Source organism: Saccostrea cucullata, unplaced genomic scaffold (genome assembly GCF_032062105.1).
Source record: "Saccostrea cucullata isolate Sc308-1 unplaced genomic scaffold, CSIRO_AGI_Scuc_v1 ctg545, whole genome shotgun sequence".
In the NCBI taxonomy this organism is placed as follows: Eukaryota; Metazoa; Mollusca; class Bivalvia; order Ostreida; family Ostreidae; genus Saccostrea; species Saccostrea cuccullata.
In genome coordinates this window covers 141,542-160,816 of record NW_026919409.1, presented here as the reverse complement: position 1 = coordinate 160,816, position 19,275 = coordinate 141,542, and the positions used below count along the sequence as shown (strand labels likewise).

The window sequence follows — 19,275 nt, the reverse complement described above, 5'->3', positions numbered from 1 at the left end:
CTTTTTAATTCACTGAACATACTGGACTTTTAGATTTTATGTCGGACTTAAATACAATATTTATATCCACGACTTTTCCTAAAATAATGATAAATCTCTCATAAAAAATGAAAAGCCTTCCAGAAGCTTGTTCTAGTTGCTTGAACGTTCGTTGAATGAACGTCACTTATTGACCAGATAAATAACGAAAGTGAACAAAAGCACATAAATATACAATTACGTACAATCATAAAAATCATATAAATTAAAGCTGGGATAAATGCTAATAATAAATAGTGTCAACTTGGATATGATATATTGCGACTTAGTGCTTATCCCAGCTATTGTCATGATTACCAAGTTTGTGGCGTAAACAAAGAGGCCACATGGCATGCTAAATGCTTGCAAGACGCTTGCAGCGCCACCCAAGGAAAGTCATTTCATGAAAAGTACGAAGCTTGTCAAATAATTGAAGCAAAAACACAAGTAGAGATTTTTCCCCCCCAAAAAGCTTACCGTCTTTAGCAACAATTTAAACATTTAACTGATCTACACCTATTAGGCCGTATTATTCTAAAGAATTTCTTGATTTTGTATTTCTGCATTAGCTTTTTACTGGCATAAGCCCAAATACAATTGTCCCACGAAACATCTGAGATGGCATCGAAGGACGTATCACTTTGAGTACAGGATTGTCACATATTCATGCTTTGATAAGATTTGTGAGTTTTGGGTCACTAATTAATGTAAAGTAGAAAGTACTAGACACAATGAACCAAACATAAATATTTAAAACTACACAAGGGATCCATTTAATATTTAGTTCAGTCAGAGGGGGGGGGGGAGAATTGAATGAAGTGATAAAAAATGAAGAACCTTATTTATATTTTCCTATAAATATAATAAATTTCCGTGATTTATACTTTAATAAATCTTTCTAGGTTAATTATATATTTTTTATCTTGTGTGTAGCCGATAGGCAGGAGATACATAATCCTCCATGACATTTAATCCCACCTCTGGTATTATTTAGAGATCCTGGTTTATTCCCATGAAATGTTTGGAGTTTTTCTTAAGGGTACCGACCCTGTGATAAATTTTAAATTTTCTGAAGTGAAATTTATAGCAGTGGGTCGGGACCTCTTAATTGATTTTTAGGATGATAACTCTTCGTTACCTTTATTTTTCACTTCATTATTATTGCAAAATATTGTTAATGAAGTACTGTTTGGTCCATTTCCTAGAAATTTGTGCCTTATCTTACAAAATATTTATTTTGCTTGTTTTCCCCTTACACGCATATATCATTGATTTTATATGAATAATTAAAAGCTTACCTTCTGTTTTGTGGACCAATATTTCACCTCTCTATGGCAATGTTTAATTCAGCTAAAAATACAAAAACTATTTGTGATAGAAATAAAGTATTGGAACATTTTTTCCTAAATAATGTTTATTTTATACTTAGGAAAACAATATCCGTTCAAAAAACTTTAAATTTTTCATATAAGTGTTTTATCATCAATAACCACAAAGATGTCACTAAATGTCCTTGATGAAATAAAAAAGGGGATTTCTAATTTAAGATAAATATTTCTTGAATATTTCTTCAATCTACAGTTTTTTTTATTACATGTAGACATAACAGGATTGGAAAGCAAGAACTGCAAATATAAGTCCTTATCATGATACAAAACTTATGGTCAGAAATGTTAATTTTAGCTGCATAACATTGAAAAAATATTAATGTATACCTTCATATATTCAATATAAATATATATAAAAATGCAAATAAAAAAGTATATAATTTGAGCTGGTGATTTAATTATTATAGGGTTATTGAACTTATATTGGTGAATATTGATACTCGTTTGCTTTTAAAATGCACTCGCAAGCTCGTGCATTTGAACAGCCAACGAGTGCCAATAATCACCAATATAAGTTCAATAACCCTATAATATTTACAGGATCACTTGATGGAAGTAGAAATCATGTGTATATTGCGTAATTCTCAGAGGGAAAGAAGATTCTGAAGCATAATCTTTTAATTTATAGTTAACCTTTATTTTTTGATAATCCCTCTCAACTCCATTCCATACACCAAAACTCACTTATATGCATGGGGCAGCCCATGCAGTAATAAACTCTGACATTCGAATTAACTTGACGTTTTTAATGTTTGCTAATCTTTACTATCATGTAGACCCGCCCATGGATAGATTTATTAGCCCTCAGGATATTTATCCAATCAGAAAATAGTTTATATAATGGTATAAAAGCTTGAAATGACAGATATTTCTTAAGAAAACTTCCGAAAGAACATTTACTATGATGAACAAGGTATTTTTGCGGGCTTTATTTGTTGTTTTGTTCCGGCTTTCAACATCTGTATCAAGGCGCTATGCTGCTAAAATGGACTTAGACGACAATATACTTCAGGAAAACCTGTTGACTGAATGTGATGCCCATTCACTCATTATGTGCTCTGCAATTTGCGGTCCAGAGTGTACCTACTTTGGTGTCAATTTACAAAGAAAGAAATGCCGGGTTTACGGCGGATGTCATTCAAATAATTCAACAGTTCCGGAAGTAGGATGGCGATACTATATTCCGGACTCTGAAGGTAATGCAAAATATACTCGCCTATACTTCAATTCTCTATTTTTTTTCAGATTACTTCACAGTGATTTACAATTACCACCTTTTAGGTTGGTATATTTTTTAATCCAAATTTAATGTCAATTTTTAAATATAATTCATTATAATTAACTGAGTTGCAAGGTATATTTCGCAGTTTATAAAGCGTCAACTTGTCCAAGTAATGTTATATCGTATTCCATAATTTGAAAAAATTACCTAATGTTCCAGTGATAAGTTTTATCAATTTATATTATGACACTGAAACACTAAACATTTGAGCAGTTAAGGAATATAATCGTGACTTAGCTGAAACCTGCTTTGGTGTGTTTTGTGGTATTTGGAGAAGTCTAGAATAGGCCACTTTTTATAATAAGCACGCAGAATGTAACAGGTAACAAATACCTAAATGTTAAAATAAAATAAGAACTTAAACAAAAGATCCAATTTCCAGAAAAGAAAGACAGAAATCAATGCTAAGCATTTTTTTTTTAGGTTTTTAAGACAGCAAAGTACCGGTAAACACCAAATTTTTTTTTTCAAGAAAACATTTTTAAATCAGAAAAGTAATCGATGAAAGAGTTACTACCATTATCAATTCGATAAACTTAGACTGAAACACTCCCCAACGACGTCATAATGTGAGGTCTATAAATATGAAAAGACTCCTTATATGTCAACTGAGGCTGAGTATAAATCATCAATTTTCCAACAATTGAAATTGATTCGTTTTTTTTAAACCAGAGGCATTAAAATTCACAAATTTTGAAAGACATCATTGCTAATCATATTTATACACACAGCATGCTTGCATTAGAATATATATTTAACTTCTAAAACGGTAGGCCAGCAGGTCTTGTATGCAGAATGCGAACTCTTTTGTCGTATCGGGTATTATTATGCATGTAAAATTAAGGCGGGAAAACTGAGAGTTTAAAAAAAATAATTATAAATAAAATAAATACATAGTATCATCTGGTGAGCTTGAGATAAGATACCACAGAGTCTGACACTTCTGTTTCATAGTTGGATATTTTACTTGAAAAAGACACAAATGGTAATCTTACAACCAAGCTATATGATAAATGTGATGACATTAACTTTTCAATCGTCAACTTCCATTACTTATGCAGCATTATACCTTCATCACCTGCATACAGAGTAAAAATATATATATCTCAGTTGATTTGATACGCAAGAGCATGCTCTACGAACAATTTCTAAAACGAGATAAATTATTATCAAGCAAGTTGATGAAACAAGAATATTAGCGGTCTCGTTTAAAGTCATCATTTCGTAAGTTCTATGGTCGATACAATGACCTGGTCAGCAAATACAATTTATCATTGAATCAAATGTATGTAATATTGCTATTTTTTTGTCATCTTGATCTTCCCCTTTTTTATCATCTGTCCTTAATTAATCGGTTACCTTATGCATATTTATCATTCAATTAAAAATCATCTATAAAAAATCTTTGTATTGTCTGTGGACAATATTACAGTATCCCAAAAAAAAAATCCTGTGAAAATTGATGTCTTCTTTAACTTTGAAAGACGTTACAGAACATGTACATGTTTAAGGCGTCACAGTAAGCTTTTAGAAATGAATGTGAGAAAATTATTTTTATGATTTTTATGCAAGGAATTCTAATCATTCAGAAATCATGGGTTTTTAATTTCTACGCTAGTTTTACATCATTTTTTTTTTTATTTTAATGCTTCAAATTAAACATCATATGTTAACCAATCAATCTACAGGGTCTTTTTATGCATAAAGAGAACCGAGCTTTTTAAGGATTATTTTTTTTGGTGCTTATTGACCTCACCGATCATATCAACCCAAACCTATATCCCATCCCACGGAGCCCACCTCATTCCACGGACCCAATCCCAGGGACGCAACCATATCCCACGGACCCCACCCATTCCACATATCAAATCATATTTCACAAACCTCACCCCATTCTACAGACCTCACCCCATCCCACGGACCCCACCCTGACCCATGATGGGTAATCACAGTTTTGAAAGGGGATTTTATTTTATTATTATATACTAGTATTTATGCTTAATATGGTTTGAAAATTATAAGAATTGCATCATTGCTCAGGGGCTGTTATGAAGTCATAAAAAAATTAAGTTCTAATAAGCATTAATGATTCAAGATTGTGTAATCTGTTTATATTCAGTCACATTTGAACAGAAATGAAAAAGAAATATATTATGTAATGTAATTTAGAAAATCCTTCTACCTTTAATCTTTAAAATTACATAGAAGGAAACTCTGCCTTTCAAATAACTTAAAAGTGACTGAAAGGGAGCTGAATGGCAGATATCTACTATTCACTACCCTTTCATTTGCCTTTCTTTCACTATTAAGATGACTGAAGTAAAGGTTCATCCGATGTCAATACGTTAAATTGATATGTTATTGTAATAAATATTTACTTCTTTCTTCTATATAACTGTTATATATTGCACTTTGTGTCTAAATAAAAATAATTATTGATCTTTCTATATAACATTAAGAGAACATTTGCCCGATGGACTGTAAACGTTTGCTTGCTGATGGGTTTACCTTATCCGGTGTTTATACGATTCATCCCTGGTACAACAGTTCAGTGGACGTTTTCTGTGATATGGATACAAAAGATGGAGGGTGGACGGTCAGTGTAATTAGTAATTAATCACTGCATGGAATTATATGAATACAAATTTTATTAAAAGATTTTGACGATCTTTTTTCTTTATACAATAGGTTATACAGAGGCGTGTAAACGGATCGATTGATTTCAACAGAACTTGGAATGAGTACAAAGAAGGATTTGGTTCTGTTCACTCGTCATATTGGATAGGTATACATATTTATATGTATTTAATTTTTGTAATGGATATCAAGTCTCAATTGATTTAAATATCATGCGGAAGATTTTTTGTTTAAAAGATGCATCTATTTTGTTAACATCTTATAAATTACATTATAAGTTCGTTATAACGGATGCTCTATACATTTGTTTAAACAAGTGTTGTGATACTAAGTTGGAGTTTTCTTTTTTATTTAATACCGTGATTCTGATAACAAAGTAATTTATATTCGATTTATTGATAATAAACTTTTTAAACGAAATGATAAAAGAGCAACAATTCCTTCTTGTAATCCCAATATCATATACGACATAAAATAGTACAAATCATTGTTACCCTGAAATTCATAATTTATTAACATTCATGTGCAATATTACATAATGTGGTTGATAGCTATTAAAGCTCTAAAGATTGCTGTTTGCTTGAAAAAAAAAATATTTTTATATGATAAAAAAAGTGAAACAATCTAAAAAATAGTATTCAATTTCAGATCCTTTAAAGATTAGAAAACTATATGCGGTATATAGCATATTTTAGAACTCACCAAATGGGGACAATTTCCTTGAGTAAGCTAAATAGTCTGGTCCAGATTTTTGAAAAGAAGGCTAGATACGAGGGGCATTTCAAAAGTCCTTAGAACTGTTGAATAAAAAATTAATCGTTTTACGGAAATTATTGAGTTTGATATAATTGGAAAGATAAGAAAAATATACACATATTGTGATGTCACTTTATAATTTTTATTACGTAATATCTCCGAAAATGACGTCAGAATATAGAATGTGTAGCATTCTGAAAACTCGCGTTTTTTATCCACATGGCACGATTTTAAAAGTGCTGCCAAAGGTTTATTTGAAAATATATTTCAAAGAAAATTTCCATTTGCAAAGAAGTAGAGTAGGACTATGGTACTTTTTATCAACAGTACTATATTTCATCGTTTGGTTTGTTTACTAGCGCGGTTTATGTCCAGGTTATGCTATCATCGACATTCATCCAAGATTTTAAGTTGCATGATACGACTGGATTTTCGGTCTTTTATATACTTCTCCATCGTATGAAATAAAACATTTTCTGTATAAAACTAAAGTATATTAACGCAATTTTCAACAAATATATTTTGAGTAACAGTACTCTTACCGTTTACAAATAAAATGTACAAAAGTTTTGCCCCTGACTTGTTTCTGTGCGTATTTTTCTCATTAATTCAAATTTGGCGCCCCAAAACTCAGTACTGCTTTTGACTTTTGAATCCAAAAAAGGTTTATAAATTACACAGACATGTAGAATCTTATTTAATTTCCATGAATTAATTTTTGCAAATATGTGGAGGTACGGTGGGGTTCCAACTGCGCCCGCGCCATTTTGGATTTTACGAGAAAATATGGGGCACACTAAACTTAACTTCTCTTAAGCCTTTAACGATCCCACAAATATGGTTAAAACACCTGACGAATTGATGCCATAAAATTTAGTAACACGATCGTCTATTTTTCTTTGATTACCAACTTTGCCTTATTCTCACAGTTGGGTCTGTTTTAAGCAATTTTTGAGCAAGATTCGATAGAAACATGCGATGTTTGACAATCGCTTTAACCATTGCATAACAAGAAGATCTCTGAAATAGACCACCGTATGATAGATTGTAGTCTATGTAAAGATTCTACCAACTGTCATTTACGTCCGATAGCTTGTACCCGAGTAATGAGCAAAAGTTGTTTTTAAAATTTTACATTGATGAAATTGTGCCTTTTGTTATGTCATTATTATGGTCAGTATTGTAAGTATGCAGAAGTATGACGTCATATTCGGAGTTATTACGTCATAAAATTATAAAGTGACGTCACAATATGTGTGTATTTTTCTGCTCTTTCCAATGATATCAAACTCAAATATTTCCGTACAAGAGTTAATTTTTTATTAAACAGTTCTCTGGACTTTTTAAATACCCCTCGTATAACTTCTAACTGCAAACAATTATTATTTGGTCCAGCATAGTTTTTTAACCTATTTCGAGTATGCTGAATCCGCCAAATATGCTGGCCTTCATGAAAATGGAGTGTAAAAAAGTCAAAAAGGCGATTCAAAATGACGAACATCTAATTTTTCTAATTTTCTCTTAATGTCGTTCAAAAAGGAGAAATAATGTGTGAATATATCACAGAGTGTAATGCAACTGTTGTAATGACATTTATTACATAAACAAGACAGTTAACAAATACACAAATATACAAAGATAACGAGCGCACACAGCAGCAAGTTATTATGTATGAGAGGCGCACACAGCAGCCCCAGACCGCACACAGCAGGTCGAAATAGTTCACAAAAGTTACCCGGTGGTTATTCACACAGAATGGAGTCTTCTTCTACTGGCTACACACGAAAGCGTGACGTCATACGCACACATACACAAAAGGGGTACACCACGGGATACATATAGAGGCTCGGCACAGGATACATACAACGAATTGTACTACATTCCCCCCTGTTCCAAAGAAATGATCCTATCCTGGACCTGAAATAAAAACAAATATGCGGCAAGTCGCTGCATTGCAAGAAATACGCAATACACAATAAACATAAAAAACATGAATTAAATTGATAAAGGCTCCTGAAGCTATGGAGGGTCTGTGCCAGAACGCCAAATACTGTTTTGATATTTCTTCCTTTGTTCTTGTTTCTGTCCCATCTACCTCACAACTAAGATTATCCTCTTGTACATCAGCATTGCACTCTACCTTTAACACTTCTGCAGGTTGTTCTGGCTCAGGGTTAATGACCTTGACAGCTAGCGGTACTACGTTGTCTATATCCTCTGAAAATCTCTCCCACGGTTGACAGGTTCTGGTACAATAATTGCAACCTCCACAAGGCAGAGATTCCAAGTTGGAACCTGCATTATAACAATCGCAAGCCTCCAATCTATCAGGAATACGTGATAAGCCATCTGCATTGGAATGCTTGTTCCCATTACGATGAACAATTTGCATATCAAACTGTGAGAGTTCCTCTATCCAGCGAGATAACTGCCCCTCGATGAGTCGAAACCTAAACAACCAAACTAAACTGTGATGGTCAGTTCGTATCGTGAAGCGTCGTCCCAAAAGATAATTACGGAAATGACGACAGAACTTCATAACTGCCAGTAACTCCTTGCGTGTTGTGCAATATTTCCTTTGTACTGGTAACAGAACATGACTGGCATAGGCTATAGTCCGTTCCTTTCCATCTTGCAACTGTATAAGTTCAGCTCCTATTGTTGCGTCAGATGCATCAGTGTCTAAAATAAAGTCATCAGTAGGAGTTGGGTAAGCGAGACAGGGTGCTGAGGATAGTGCTGTCTTCAAGTGTTCAAATGCCTCTTGGTGCTCAGTGGTCCAGTTAAATTGCTTCGCCTTTGAACCTGTTAGCTCATACAGACACTTTGAAATCCCAGCATATCCTTGTACATGTTCTCGATGATAATTAGCATAGCCAAGGAAAGATTCAACTTTCTTCTTATCTGTAGGGACAGGCCAGGACCGTACAGCATCCAATTTGGCTGGGGAAATCCTTACACCTTCTCGAGTAATTCGCTTCCCTAAAAACTCACATTCAGTCTGAAATAAGAAGCACTTCCTTGGCTTGAGCTTCAAGTTGTATCTGCTAAACCTCTCTAGGACTACATCGAGATTGTTCAAATGTTCTTCAAAGGACTTGCCGAGAACATTAACATCATCTAAGTACGCAATGACATCCTTCCATGTAAGGCCACGCAACACAAGCTGTATAACTCGCTGGAAGGTGGCGGGAGCATTGCACAGTCCGAACCCCATTCGCACATGCTCAAACAGCCCAAATCTAGTGATGAATGCTGTCTTTTTCCGATCTGCTGGATCAATTTCTACTTGATAGTACCTGGACTCCATATCTAATGTGCTAAAGTAGATCGAGCCAGACAATGTTGAGAGACAATCTTCTATGTTAGGAAGGGGGTAAGAGTCCTTGACTGTTTTTTGGTTTAACTGGCGATAATCGATGCACCATCTGACCGATCCATCCTTCTTACAAACTAACACAGGAGCAGATGACCATTCAGAAGTCGAAGGCTGTATAACTTTGGCATCTAACATCTTTTGTAAGTGTGTCTCTTCTTCTCCTTCAAATCCAAAGGGAGTTCTACGCATTTTTTGTCGCACTGGGGAAGAAGATCCAGTATTAATCTGATGTTTAATCTCTGAAAAACATCCCAAATCCAAGTCATGTTTTGCAAATACTTCACTATACTTATTCAGCAGTGCCTTGACTTTGTTAGCCTCATCAGCATTCAGGTTCTTGCAAGTTCTAACAAACAATTCACACAAGTGCTCAGGCAGATCCAGTTCCTCTGCTGGGCCTGGTTGGCTAACTGGTTGAGCACATTTTATGTAATGTTGTTCTACATCTTCTAATTCCTTGCTGAGGTCTATCGCATTGCCTATGTGCTTCCCGGCCTTTATAACAATTGTACCATTTGTAGGGTTCATAATGTTGACTCTAGCTAATTTCCCGGAATCAACTATGGTTGCTGCCATGACAAACTTTCTATTGGTCTTCAAAGGTTCAAGGACTAAATGTCTGTCATCATTAATGTTGGGTCCATCAATAACAACATTTGTACAGGAAACTGTATTTGGAGGGATGACTGTCCTTCCTTGCATGAAAACTTTCCTTATGTCAACATCTGTGCCACTTTCAGTTCTCTTGACTATCCCGGTAATGGTATTGTTGCCTATTTGCAATATGTTATCCCTCAAGTCTACAATGCTGTTGTATTTTACTAAGAAATCCAAGCCAAGTAAAATACTATCTGTTATGTCTGCGGCATAGAGATCTGCAAGGTAGGTCCTACCTATGCAAATTGGTACACTTTTAATTAAATACCCAGGTATCCTTTCATCAGGTACCACACCCCTTAGGTATATGAACTGCTTGTCGTCAATCATCAGTCCCAATTCTCTTGCGAGTTGAAGACTCATTACAGATACTTGAGCAGCAGTATCTATTACAGCAGAGACTTTCTTTGAATGTATATGGATAGGGATCACCAGGCTAGCTACATTTACTTGTTTTACTAATATTTCCTTAACATCCCTGTCAGTAGATGAATTCAGTTCATGACCGAGCTCATCCAATGACAAGAGTGATACATCTGGTGTTCCTTCCAGCTCTTCATGTTTCATAATTTTCATCCAGACTCTCATTCATCAGTAATGTCTGGCCATCATCTATTGGCTGGACTGAGTGTTGGCCAATCCGCCTAGTCCTCTGAAGTTTAAATCCCTTTTATCTGGGCTAGGGCTCCTCCCCTTGTCTCTAGCCTGAGGGCAATCCCTTTGCAGATGACCATAGCCCTTGCAGAGGTAACAGCGACGGCGTTGTGAACTTGATGGGGGTGTCGGTGACCTTGACCTTGGCTGGTCCTTCCGTTCCATAAGTCCTATGAGCTTGGAGATCAGGCCTTCCAGTTTTTCTGAGGAGTCTCGCCTTGAGTCATGAAGAGTGCGGATACATGCCTCGTCTGTAGCTGGCTCAACACAGTCGTCTTGGAAACTTACACGACGAGTACTGTAATTAGCTCGTGAACCGAACAGTGCCTTGCGATTATTTACAGCTGCTTTGACATACTTCAAGGCCTTGTAAATACTCTTTGGGTTCTTTTCCATAGCAAGGTGAGCAGCCTCCTTATCCTTGCATCCCCTTAGGAAAGCTTCTACCGCCATTTGATCAACAGTGCTGTCGTTTGCTTCTGGAAGTCCATCCATGGTTAGAAAATGGACTCTTTGAGAAAACTCCTCAAAAGTTTCATCTTCCTTCTGTCGTACAAATTGTAACTGTCGTCTCGCAGATATGGGTGCCTCCTTTGTACTGAATCGCCTTGACATCTTCTTTAAGAGATCCTGATAGCTACAATGTGTAAGTTCACGTGCAAAATCTAACGCCTTATCCTGCAGACAGTCAAGTAGCCTTCCCTTTGCTTTTCGCTCACTCCAATTATATTGTTTCACTTGTCTTTGGAACTGGAAGAGAAACGAGTCCCAGTTCTTGTCGCCACGAAAGGTAGGCATCTTAGGTCTTGATGGGCTCCTCCGGGATTTACCATGCCGAGTTTTCCTTCTGGATAAGTTAAGTGAGTCATCAGACTCACTGGAATCTTCCGAGTCTGATGAGCCAGAGCTACTTTCTCCTCTATATCTAGTAGCCTGTGTATGTCTCTTTTTTGGTTGTCTCAGGTCGGCACTGGAAAAATTATCTCCAAGAGTAGATCGCTGATGGCCAAAATCCAGTTGCATATTTGCACCACCCACACTACATGGGGTAGAAGATTGAAAGGATGGTCCTCCAGAGGAAGGAAATGCAGTAAATGACTGCATTGATCCCAACTCAAATGGTGAATGAGACCTAATACCAGTCATCATGTGTCCTCCTTCCAAGGTGCGTTGTCCAGGTTCTGCCCTCAAAGAGGTCAGATGCGGTGTCATGGGTTCATGCTTAATTCCTGCCCTGTCTAAAGGTGTCTGTGGATAACCCAGTGGCAAGTTTGGTATGTTTACGGGTCTTTGTCTATCTAGCTCTTTTCGAAGTTCAAAAATTTGAGTCTCTTTTTCCTTTAGGGCTAAGTCTTTACTATGAAGCTCCTCTGCCTGCATTTGCATTCTGCCCTGCTGCATATTTAACCTGTGGTGCAGATCCTCCTTTTCAAAATAACAGGCTTCTAATTTCTGGTTGGTATGTCTTAGTTCGCGACTAAGATCTTCATTACCTGCAGCTTTACTTGGTCGTCCGTTATTGTCGTTTAATTCAATGCGGCCTTCATTGATCCACTGCTGCCATACTCCTTCCTTGATTGTTGAGGCGTAAGCCAGAAGTTGAATGGAAATAGGGAAATTCAGCATATCTCGTAATTGAATGATGGCTTGAGCTCGCTTTTCTCCAATGTTCTCTAAAGTTTGGAGCTCTTCCTCAGTGGCGGTTTGAATATTTACACACATGTTCAATGTTTGTGATATTTATTGAAAAACAGCAGTACAAGCTTTTAATGTTAGACAATAGATAGAAAGAAAGAAAGTAGAAAGATTTAGCAATTTAATTATGGCAAATAACCATAGACAAATTGCTAGGGAGCAATTGGTAAGGTAAACAGTATTTGCTGTTTGATGAAATCAAAAATTAACACAGGTGTTAGTTATATGCAAAGCAATTTGAATGAACCTTTATTTTATTCCTTTCTAAAAAAATTAGCAATTGTACTGCAGTGCGCGTCCAACCTAAGGAATGAGGAGAGGGGGAATTAAACTTTTTTTTTGTGTATACTTTTTTTTTTCATCTACAATTTTGTTATTTATATGGAAACAGGACTTAAAAATGGAACAGCTATTAACCCTGGTGTATTTGAATGACAAGTATGCGATTACCTACTTAAAATAACAAGTATAACTGTAAGCCTATGCAGAACTTGGCTACCCTTACATTCTGAGGAAATTCGAAATCGAACGCACAATAAATTTTGTAAATTAACCCTTATCTTCCCAAATTAACTCTAAATATGAAAAAACTTATCCTATACACTAGTACAAATTAAAATATATGGGTTCTGAATCGTGATCTAATGATTAATTGAGTTTGATATTTTTCAAAAGCACATGGCCGGATGTTTCGCGCCGTTTATCCTCGTCGCCAATGTTGTAATGACATTTATTACATAAACAAGACAGTTAACAAATACACAAATATACAAAGATAACGAGCGCACACAGCAGCAAGTTATTATGTATGAGAGGCGCACACAGCAGCCCCAGACCGCACACAGCAGGTCGAAATAGTTCACAAAAGTTACCCGGTGGTTATTCACACAGAATGGAGTCTTCTTCTACTGGCTACACACGAAAGCGTGACGTCATACGCACACATACACAAAAGGGGTACACCACGGGATACATATAGAGGCTCGGCACAGGATACATACAACGAATTGTACTACACAACTATGAAAATAATAAAAGATTGTTAATATTTTTACTTTAACTCAGAAAATTTAGTCGTTTCTACATTTAATTCGAAATTTCTCTGCATACATGCAGATTTGTATTTTTTTACTCAGCAACTCATTATTCTACAACTGAATGATTGTGCAGCTGTAATTTACGATTCGAATTTTCGGAAAAATTTCCACAATGCCCTATTCATACGTTAGTAGCAAACAACCAAGTACATCCATACCACATGTTTGGTCTTAGTAATGTGAGGCTACCATTACATATTCTGTACCTTAATTAATACCTAGTACATGTACTGCCTGGCATTGTGCTTGCTTTGCATGTATATAAAAAGAATGGAAAGTGTAATTTCTAAATAATTTTTGATGCATGTAAGTGGACACTGTGTATTTGTTACGCAAATTAAAGACGAGGGTTTTTTTTTGGATCAGTTGATTTTCAAGTTAATAGGCAGTGGAATTTCTCTTGGTGTCCTTTTCTTCTTAGTTCAGCCGATTATACTGATTAGTTCATTTCATGAACAAACAAAAAATTTAGCAAAGTTTTTTCTGAAAATAGTTATATCAAATTAGACTAGAGACTTTCCAAATGTTTTCGTCATACATGTATCTGAACGTTTTCCACAGTCTTTGGACCCCTTTCTACCTTAAATTACTCCTGAATTGCTGTCATTATCAATTTGCACTTCCACTTCAACATACCTCAGCACGCCATCGATTATCACTGAATTTTTTTCCAAGTTTAACAGAACAGTTTGCACAAGCTTTTGAAATTAGCACTTATAAGAGATTAGTATTATCCTCCAATATCTTCTATTCCAGCTTTAAATGCTATATGTTTCAGTCTGTCTTCGAACTTTTGGTCTTTTCAACATTCATGGTACGACACCTCTATGTTCCTCCAATATCTTCTATTCCAGCTTTAAACGCTAAATGCTACATCGCTCAACTGAGCACTGTGGCTAGGAAAAAGCAAAAAATTTCCAGCATTGAAAAGCTTTAATGCATAAGGGGTCCCAACTCCCAAGATAATCCTAAATGGAGTTAGGAGGGATATGATTTTGATTGCCTTGAATCTTAATTAAGAATGCTTGCATATTCATTGACTGACTGTGGCGTTTTCTTCCATACGTTTGAACTTTAATTTTCGCCCTAACCTACCCCAGGGGTCATGTTTTGAAAAAAACAATAAAGTCTACATAACGATGCTTCCAATTAGATATGACTAGTTATGGCTGTGTTGTTCTTGAGGGAAAAATAAAAGATGTGTTTTTTTTAAATTCCTTTTTAAATCTTTGATCAACTGAATTTGGCTTAATGGTTCTTAGGATAAATTGGATGTCCATGATAGTAAGAATCCTTATCATCAAAAAACAAATTAAAAAAAAATAGCAGAAACACTTTAAATAATTTATTTAATCAGAAAACCAGACAAGAATCCTTCCTTATAATAGATCGATCTAAAGAAAGTTGATCACGCCATGTCCTTCACTACATGTATTCTATTTTAGGAAATGAAGTCATTCATCAATTAACCAAGAACAGACCGTTTCTGTACGTGTCCATTACTCTGACCAATGGAAACACTCTATATCAACAATACGGGGAATTCTCTGTAAACAACGAGACAGACAACTACAGACTTTACCTGAATGGACCGACCGAAGGGACCTTAGGTGGGTCGTCAGAACACTTAGTTGGATGAATTTAGAATCTTTATACATTTGTAAATTATTAACGAAATCAAAAACTCTAGCAGTAAATACGTTTTCGGGTGATTAAAGGTCGAATAATGTCTTGGATTCAATGTCTGGGACTACCTAAGTTGTTAGAACTTGTGTCCGATCCCTTTGACATATTGTCAATAAAATATGTTCAAAACAAACAAGCAGATAAGATCACAATCCTTAAGTACAGGTCTCTGTAAGAATCAGACAAAAGGTGAATCATGAGGGTACTCAGAATTCGATGATGTTTCTCTTGCACTATGAATCACGCATGTAAAATGAAAATTATTTTGGGTCTTGGTTACTGTGGAAACATGGCCTAATAAATTTTCCCTAGCAACAAAGCAATTTTCCATGTGAATGGACAAATATATCACTAAACTTGGAGGTTTGAAATTGAATGTGAATATTACCGGAGGGGTTCTTAATTAATGTCATCATAAAGATAAACATTTCAAGTGATAAAACCATTTAAGAGGCAGTCCACTGAAAATCAGGCAATGGGTGGCACATCGCATGTCATGGATTTTTATTTTTGTTTGCATGTAGACTTACTAAAGCAAGTGTTTACACATGACAACATCAAAAAAAATTTTAGTGCTCCACTAGTCCTATTTTTGGTAAGTGCTCAATTTTAAGTGCAAAAACGTCAACATGGGGGTAAAGAAAATTACTACGTTTTTATTTTGTTTTATTTGTACCAGATACGCAAAACCTGGATGTATCTATCAATATTATTTATACCATATACTCTTATCTTTAATTTTATAAATGAATAAGACTCCAATTTATATTTTTTTTACAAAAAATTATGTGGTCCAAAACTGAGTTTACCAAGTAACTTTTTGAATTCATTATCCAATTTTCATTACGTTATAAAACCCAGTACATTACAATGACAGATTTTTTTTCTCATGTTATTATGAATACAAAGTACAAACTTTTGAGTCACTCAATAAAATCAGTGGGCACTGGTATATTGAGAGAAATAAAAGGAGTCAAATTTACCTATGTTTTACAAATTTGCCCAATGAAACCGATCCCGACCGGAATTATATAAAGAAGGGAATTCTATAATTGTAATGTTAAATTTGGCTCTTTTGTTGTAATATGGTTAAAAAACTACTTGATATATTTTTTTTACATGTTTTTTCGGTGGCAGTTGTCTTTAGTTTTATAACTTTACACATTTTGCATTATTTTCAATCGGGATCAGTTTTATTTCAATCGGGATCGGTTTTTACCGTAAAACTAGAAATATTCCTAACTGGTTCTTCTGTTCGAAAAATATGTTTGTCTTTTATTTCTGTTCAGTCAGTCAACTGTTTTAAAATAATTTTAGATTCAAATGTATATACAATGTATTTAAAATACTAATATCTTTTACGTACATGAAGATTACAATCATGTATAACATCTGTTTGATTTCTTGATACTCGGTATTAAAAAAAACAAGTATTTGTACATGCATTATGCAACAACTGAGAGCATACAGCTTATCTCTATTAAATATCTGATTTCCAAGTAGTTTTTTTAATTTTCTTAGGAATGAAAGAGTTAAATTCTATCATTGGCGAAATTATTCTTGCACGTACTTAAATGCAGAAAATATTTTTATGTGCACAGTCTCGGCTTAATCCAAGTTCTTTTTAAACCTGTCATCTATAAAAGCCTTTTCCCCTATATTTTCATATTTTAAAATTTAATTTTATATAAATAAGAAAATAAGTTGTTTCATATATAATGTTATTGTTTAAGAACCATAAATCGCAAGCAAAAATCAGGTGGGGGACGGGGGAGACGGGGGGCAAGGCGGCATCTTTTTTTAATGGTTTCATTAATGTGAAAACATTTTAGAATTGGCCAACATAATCACATGTTTTAACTCCTTATTGACTGTGAGTATGTGATTGTTTCAATCACCAAATTTAACCCCAAAAAAACAACAACAACAACAATACAAACAAAACAAAAAACACCCCACAAAATCTTCCGTTTTAGTGCCAAATTTAACTGGGGAGTTCAACAGCAATTTTCCTCAATAAATATTTTTTAATTTTATTTTTCACCTTTACAATAAAATATCTTTATTTGTTCCGTGGATCGTTATTTTGGTTTGACTGCATAGATTAATATGATCAAGGTCGTTTTGAATGTCGCAGTTCAACTTGAAATTCTTTTTTTTTTTTTTTTACAAATATCATGAAATAAACATCACAACTCCGTTGAATTTCATCTTTCCTTGATAATCAGAAGAAAATGAAATCTCTTCACATCCCAATTTTATAAGAAATGTCCAATACAAACAATTAACTAGTTCTAATTGTAACGGGGACCGTTACAGATGTTCCCCAAACGCTCCCCAACTCCCTTTTCGTGCCATATTCCCTGTAAGCTTCATTAAATAAGGCAAACTCTATGCATTTTACACTTTAACAACGTTTTCCTAGAAGTATACCAAGTATCTTTAAATTTCAGCTTTGCACGCGTGCGCATGTAAATGCATGTGCATATTGACCATATTAACTTGTCTACGCTATCTAGACATTTTAATATACTAAATGATGTAGCATTTAATTCAAAAGTTAAAAAAATACGCTAATTCAAGTGTATTTTTAAATTTACTCATTTTACGTGCACGCACATGCATGCATGTGCATGATGACCATACCTTCTTGTAAGGATCCATTATGTCTATCTATGTTCTAAATCTCATCCTGTTTTGTTCATAACCAAAGGAGTTATAGCCATTTAAAGTTTCAGCCAATCAGATTGCAGCACATGTGCATGGGCATGCTTTTATGATAATTCTTATATATAATGCTGTAGATCTTCATAGTGTATGACCATGTTCAAAATTTCAAAGGATTTTGTCAAAAAACAAGAAAGATATTGAGACTTTAGTTTCAGCCAATCAGAGCGAAGCGCATATGCATGCGCGCGAGATCTTGCTATTTTGACCATGTCAGCATGTCCATACAACTTATATATTTTCTTATTATAAGTTTCAAATCATTTCATCAAAAAATAGTAAAGTTACGGCTATAACTACCGGTATTATATTGGTCATTTCACGTGTTGCATGTGCACGCTCTTGCAAGCACGTGCGCGCAAAATGACCTTGATTCCGCAAATCTACATAACATGTCTACTGACCCTAAAAAGGTTTTACCTACATCAGATTAACAGTTTGCAAGATCACTCCCGGACAAAAAAGTACCCAGGAAGAAGAAGAAAAATAATAATAACTAGAAACGATCTCGTTGCAAGCAATGAGAGGTCTTCCGTCCGATTCTGGAAAAAAAACTCGTAAAGTCGAGCTGAGAAGTGATTAAAAATTTTGGTCACAAATTGAATCCAGGTCGCCAGCGTGAAAATCCAATCCGCTTTTTTCCCTTTTATCTCCAAAGCGCTAACCATTACCCTATTGGAAGTACTGCTCTAGATGTACTTGTGTATACTTTTGCTACAGTACACCTAAGAATTATAAAAGACAGGCCATTATTCATAATTTCGCGCCAAACGCCACGTTAAATCTTCGTGCCTTTTCATTGGACTGATCTATTAAATAGGTGTGATAGCTTCAATGAAATTAAGAAAAAAGAATGTTCTCATAGCCTACATTTCGAGGTTTAGAAAATATTTTTAACACATTGTACACATTCTATAGAAAAGTAACACAAAAGCAGTGAAATGACTATAATTTTAATTCTTTTTTATTTCCCGTCTCAGAAATGTACTATGCCGATTAGTTATACTTTCCTAAAAGGGTTGAAATGTTTCGCCGAAAAACATGCCTCGCTCTACGACAGTCATGGAATCAGATACCATTTATGTTCAATAACTTGATTCAGATCTTTGAGAAAAGAATGTTAATATAAACTCCATTAGACGATTTTATTAAAATGGTTTTCTTATTTCTGTCTTTTCTATTCTTTTAATATCACACAAGTGTGCATGGGAAAAACAATGGTTATACGTTTTATACTTACTCTATACATGCATCGATATTGTTTCTTGAAAAAATATAACTTATAACTATGATTTAAGA

The 19,275-nt window shown here is 34.8% G+C and overlaps 1 protein-coding gene across 1 annotated transcript in view; it reads left to right on the top strand.

The window, feature by feature from the left end:
* The first annotated feature begins 5,161 nt into the window (after positions 1 to 5,161).
* Positions 5,162 to 19,275, top strand: part of LOC134230992 (angiopoietin-2-like) — a 37,246-nt gene continuing 23,132 nt past the window's right edge. The window contains exons 1-3 of the mRNA XM_062712861.1: positions 5,162 to 5,284; positions 5,377 to 5,473; positions 15,009 to 15,173. Coding sequence (XP_062568845.1) covers positions 5,162 to 5,284; positions 5,377 to 5,473; positions 15,009 to 15,173 — 385 coding nt within the window. The remainder of the gene's footprint in view (positions 5,285 to 5,376; positions 5,474 to 15,008; positions 15,174 to 19,275) is intronic.